This window comes from Protopterus annectens, chromosome 14.part0, assembly GCF_019279795.1.
Source record: "Protopterus annectens isolate FY-2018-M chromosome 14.part0, PAN1.0, whole genome shotgun sequence".
Classification (NCBI taxonomy): domain Eukaryota; kingdom Metazoa; phylum Chordata; order Ceratodontiformes; family Protopteridae; genus Protopterus; species Protopterus annectens.
Genome location: NC_056748.1, coordinates 596215465 through 596221464, shown reverse-complemented (window position 1 = coordinate 596221464; position 6000 = coordinate 596215465). Strand labels below are relative to the sequence as shown.

Here is a 6000-nt window from a genome sequence, read left to right as displayed (position 1 = left end):
CCCGCAAAATAGTGAACAACGCACTCAAAATCCCATCACTTCAAACACTCCTCCATCCCTACCACTCCTCCAGACCCCTACACTCCAGCAACAAAAATCTTCTCCAAATCTCCAAAGCCAAAAACTCAGCAGGAAAAGCCTATTTTCCTGTGCCATATCCAAACTTTGGAACAACCCTCCCCCAACCATCACTACCCTAACTTTCAGCAGTCACTTCAAAACTATGCTTAAATCGCACCTAAATATTCACTGGCTCTATCCTTGCCTAAACCCCGACTAAATACCCCCACCCCTCTGCTCTCTTTGCTCTCAACCCCCACTTCAGTCTAACTAACTTAATTACTATATACTAGTTCTCAGCTTAGTTAGTATACATCAGCCTATTACTACTGTATACTGTGAGCTTTTAACCTATTAGTACTGTGTAACGTTAAGCAGTTTTATTGCTTAAATTTATGGTAGTTTGTATTGTTTAAATTTATTGCTTTTGACTATAACTGTGCCAAATGTCTTCTCCTGTACTATGTGTCATCATCCTTATTACTGATTGTCTATTACTTGCATAAAAATTTATGGAGCTTTTATTCCCAGGCCTCTGCTGAAAAAGGACCTGTGTCCAGATGGAATTTCATGGTAAATAAATGTAAGTAAATAAATAAAAAAGCATTTGAAAGCATCCCACATTCATAGATTACTGATATATATTATACACCCCACATTGATCAATGGCATTACAGTGAGCAGGAAACAGTTGCAAACCAGTATGCACTTGAGCCATGACAGAGGACAAATTATTATTGCAAGGATTCATATCCAAAGGGTATATTTCAAGGTGCTTCTCTGTCACCAGCGGTGTTTTGTTTTGCCCTTAACCCATTCAGCTGTTTACATAACAGATTAGGCTATGGCCATAATATAGCTCCTAGAAAAATACTTGTTTAAAGACTGCTCATCTACTTTTTGTTGCTATCTTAAAATTGTACAGTTCATCAGATGATGAGTTGAAACCACAGCTACCAATGGTTAAAACTTTTTCAGATGATATAAGAATGACATTTGGTCCTGAGAAGTGTGCAAAAGCAACATTTTAAAAAGAAAGCTGCAGCACCAAAAATTATCAGACTGGGACAGAAACACAATGTAAACAAACAGAGCAGGAGGGAGTTTATAATTACTGGGAACAGATGAAGGTTCAACAATAAAACACGAAGAAATTAAAATAAAGCTCAGGAAAGAATACTTCAGAAGACTAAAACTGATATTAAATTAGCCTTGACATCTATGAATAAAGTTTAAACTATGAATCAATTTGCTCTTCCTTTTCTAAGTTAGCAGCTTTGGGGTAATTGATTGACCTCAAAAATATTGGCTCAATTATACATGAAAACAAGAAAAATGCTTCATGCTTATCAAATGATATAAACAAATTGATGTATGCCAACATTATATATTCTATGAAGTATCAGCCCCCTCAAACATGGTGACGTATAGACTTGCAATCGTGGGACTTCATACATATCTGCTGATCTCATCAGATCCATATATTGTGAAAGAATTAAAACACCAGGAAAAAAGTCTAAGATGACATCTTTGCTTATTTTAGCAGAAGAATTTTGGACAAAAGTAGGAATGAAAATCAAACCAGAAATAGACACAAATCAGACAGCAACTGTATCTGTAAAAACACAACAAATAATATAAGTAAAAGGATTGGCTGAGACAGGAAAATATATAAAATCCACTAATATAGTGGCAAGTGCAGAGATCTAGAGCAAACTCATGTTCACCAAGATTTGACACAGGAATGGGTAAGGAGAAGTCAAGTGAAACCAAGAGATGAAAGGTTAATAATAGCAGCCCAGTATAGTGGACTATGTACATTATGGATTGCAAAGTCCATTGAAAATATTAAAGAAAAAGACAATCGCAGATTTTGTAAAACAGAACTGGAAATAGCTGCATGTCTTGTTGCTGAGTGTGATATACCAATGGCAGACGGCCTCTGTACTGAAAGGTACAATAATGTGGCAAGACTCTAGCATTGGGATTGTGCATACACTACAGCATTGTAAACATAAACCACATAGCATTATGGAGAATAATAAAGTTTATATCACATAGGATCACCTACTACCAACAGTTCAAAAAACAGATGCAGGAAAACCAGATAAAGTACTCCATGAAAAAAGATAAAAGTAGCATTAATCATTGAAATTTCTGCATCTAGTGACTGCAGTGTCTTACATACAGAGAAACACAAAGTCATATAATACCAGGATTTACAGGCAGAAATGAGAGTAATATGGAAAAAAGAGTGAAAGGTCTAATAAAAAAAAATTACAGTCATACTTAACTATGCTACCATTACATGTATTCTCATATTGGAGAAGGGGCAATTTTGGGCACATTGTGGGTGCTAAGAAAAACACTCACATCTAGCATCAAAGAGCAAAACAACACTCCATTACCCTCATGGTATTAGAAAACCAATATACTTTGAGAAATTGAACCAAGATATACATACTTTATCTCTCTCTCTGTGTGTGTGTATATATATATATATATATATATATATATATATATATATATATATATATATATATATATATATATATATATATAGACACATGCACACACACACACATTGATATGCAGGCACACATATACACATAGATACTGAGCAAAACATTGATCATACTGTACTGCTTTAACAAAGATGACCTTGTTTGTTGATATACAAATTTAATTTAATAGTGCATATTGTATGGAGGTTGAGAGGTTCTTATACATACAGTACACCAATGTATAGTTGTACTGCTCTTAAGTTATGCAGCACGCAGAAGCATTTCAAAGTTCTTGAAGGAGGCTTACAGTTTGAATGTAACATCAGAGTTAATGGCAAATAGTGATAGTATATAAGCTCTGAGTTTCAGTTCTAGCTTTCGACAGATACATGTTATCACATTTGAGCTGGTTTTCCAAGAATCCTCTGGTTTCTTCCCAGTATTGAAGTGTAGACTGTGTTAAGACTATATCTTGAATTTTACCATATCTGGGAGCTCTCCCTAGTTACCTATGTTAAATGTTTGTCTAAACAGGATTTACGAAAATAAATAAATGTGTTAATGATATAACATATTTACATAGCATGTATAAGATGAAATTTAACATTTTTAACAGTATTAGAATTAGCCTTCCATTTTCTCCGAAATACTGTTTTATGAATAAAACGAAGGCACTCCATCTTCCCAATGTACATATGCATGTGCTATTCAATGCCCTCTAACTTTAAGAACTATTATTACATTTATTTCAAAGGCGCATGTATGCTGTGATTTATTATAATATACTAATGCAGCTTATCTGATAAAGTTATTCCTGCCAATTGATGTTCAGGTACAGTTTGTAGTACGTACATTTGTTCACTTGTAAAAGGCAAGCTTTGGTACAGCTACTTCATATTGTCTAATTCAATTCTGATGATATAATGGTTACATACAACACTGTGCGATTTACCAATTTGGGACAGAGCAGCTCCAAAACATGGATTAGATTATTAGTAAATGTCCCTATGATTATGATATGACTACAGAAATCTAATTCCATGGCAGCTGAAAAGCATGGTATCCATAACTATTTTTTTTTAACTACATAAGGTTTTATTAAATGATTTTTACCTAAAATTAATATGGATTCCTTTATAATGTGTACTCTGGCTAAACAATGGAATTCAAAGTGGAGTTTATTATAGGTATACAATTATATTTCTAGTTTCTATATTGTCTATGCATGTATTCACTGTAGACATAAGCTTAAGTGAGATTTCAGTTTTGGAATGAAAAGTAGAATTTGCTAAGACTGGCCAACAGTCTTGTTTATTATTCAAAATGTTAACCTTTTTCCTGTCAGAGTTTTCTGATTACTTTGATTTAACCATAAATTACCAGAGTGAAATCATTTGACCCTTGTTACTCTTCTGCAGACATATTTTGCACCATCATAACAAAATAGCAGCACTGATTATAAAGATGCAGTGCTTCTATATTGAAAGGCGAAGTTCACACAGAGCACTCAGATAGTCCTCGTTGCCAGGGTCATACATTAAGGCCTTTTTATAGTATTCGATTGCTTGTGGCTTTTCTTCTTTTACTTGACAAAGGAATCCAAGAATCCCAAATGCCATACTGTCTTGTTTATTTCTAGATGTTCTTATTTTAACTATCTTTTTCAGATATGTATAGCAATAGTCCCTTTTATAGGATTCATTTTGTATTTTATAGCCTTCCTTAAAGTAGAAGGCTGCATGTTCTTCTGACTTCTTGTGATAGAAGAAGTATTTTCCATACTCAAGGTAGAAGTGTTGCCAATCTTCAGTTTTAAAATTGTTCATCTTTTGTATCTTTTCAAAGAGTTCATCTGCTTTGCTATAGTCACCTCTTTCTGCATACATGCCTGCCAGATTCATTTGTGCAAAGTGAAATTTGGGTTTCAGCTCAACAGCTTTTTCAAAGTGATTAATGCAGTGGTTTGTTAATTCAACAATCTGTGCAGAGGATTTATGCTGGGAGTTTGGATCGTTCTTTAATTTATATAACTTTGTTCTATAGCAAAGACCAACTTGGTCGTGAAGAAGTGCAGAGTTAGGCATTTTTTCAAGTGCTTCTTTCAGCAGCATTAAAGCTCTGTCCACAGACCCCTGCTTTCTTAGAAACTTAGCTACTAAACGAATAACTTGCGGAATGTCTGCTGATGTTGACAGTGCTTTTTCAATGTATTGGAGGCCTTCCTCCTCTTTCTGAAAATCTTGAAGTTGTAAAGCAAGGTATACCATGACAGAACTATCTTCTGGATTTAGTTCTAATGCCCGTCTTAACTGTTTAAGAAGTTTGCAGTTCTCCTTATCTTGGTGTTTATTTTTAAGTGCTGTAAGGCGGTATAAAGCAATAGCATATCCAGAATTCAACTCAGGATTATCAGGTTCTTTCTCTAGTGCTTTTTCAAAACACTCCTTTGCCTTCTCATAATGTTCTCCACTGAATTTCAACATTGTAAACCCCTTTTCTCCATATATTTCTGGAATATTAACTGTATAAGTAGAAGCAGATCCTAAATTTCTGCAAATTGCTTTTACCTTTTCAAGATAAGTTTCAGCTTGTTCTACTTCATTCATATGGTAGTAAATCCATGCAAAGTTCCCATATGTAACCACAAGCCTCTTTTCTGTATCCTGCGGATGATCTGCTCTTGCTGTCTCCTCGGCTTTCTGGAGGTGAGTAAGTGCTTCCTTATTGTAGTCATTCAAATAATTTACATATGCAAGCTGGTTGTAGCTATAGCATTTGTTTTCCTGTATATAAAATTCAATTGACCCATTGGTTCTTTCTTCAAAATCTTCAATATCAATATCTTCCCTTCTCAAATCCCATGTGAAATGGCACTCTAGTAGTAGCAGCTCTTGCTTCAAGGATTCTTTTGACATCTTGCTGTAACATAAAAAATAGAATTTGTACACCATGTACATTTTTATGTAATACATTATACTATTTTATTGGTTACATTTTATAGTCATATTTTCAGTTGAGTTTATATTGTGAGTATAGTATCCTTTTACAGCTGTAATTAGAGCTTCATAACAAATGTATTTAGAAAGCTTTTATTTAGGAATACACGTTGTCAGTAAATGAACTCCATTCTAAACAATGTACCTGGTAATACTTTGTAAACAAATGATAAATGAATGCAGCACAAGTATGTAGTAGAGAAACTTCATTCATTAAATTATAATATTTTACTTATTATTTTGGTAAAGGAAATCTTTTTCTGGTAAAATGCTAAGTAATGGGGAGTTTATTGTTTTCATACATATACATTTTTGCAAAGAGATTGAGAACTTTTTCATAGGTTCATATGTTCATAGGTTGGTACTAGGCTATCGGCCCTATGGCTTATGCAAGCCTAGCCATAACAATTCCCTGGAAATTTCTTCCCACAATATTTACT

The 6000-nt window shown here is 34.1% G+C and overlaps 1 protein-coding gene across 1 annotated transcript in view; it reads right to left on the bottom strand.

Annotated features, from left to right (window-relative positions):
• Nucleotides 1–3287: 3287 nt before the first annotated feature.
• The window catches only part of LOC122788707 (interferon-induced protein with tetratricopeptide repeats 5-like), an 87434-nt gene continuing 84721 nt past the window's right edge, over nt 3288–6000 (bottom strand). The window contains exon 4 of the mRNA XM_044055601.1: nt 3288–5483. Within this exon, the coding sequence (XP_043911536.1) occupies nt 4040–5483 (1444 nt within the window). The 3' untranslated portion in view covers nt 3288–4039. The remainder of the gene's footprint in view (nt 5484–6000) is intronic.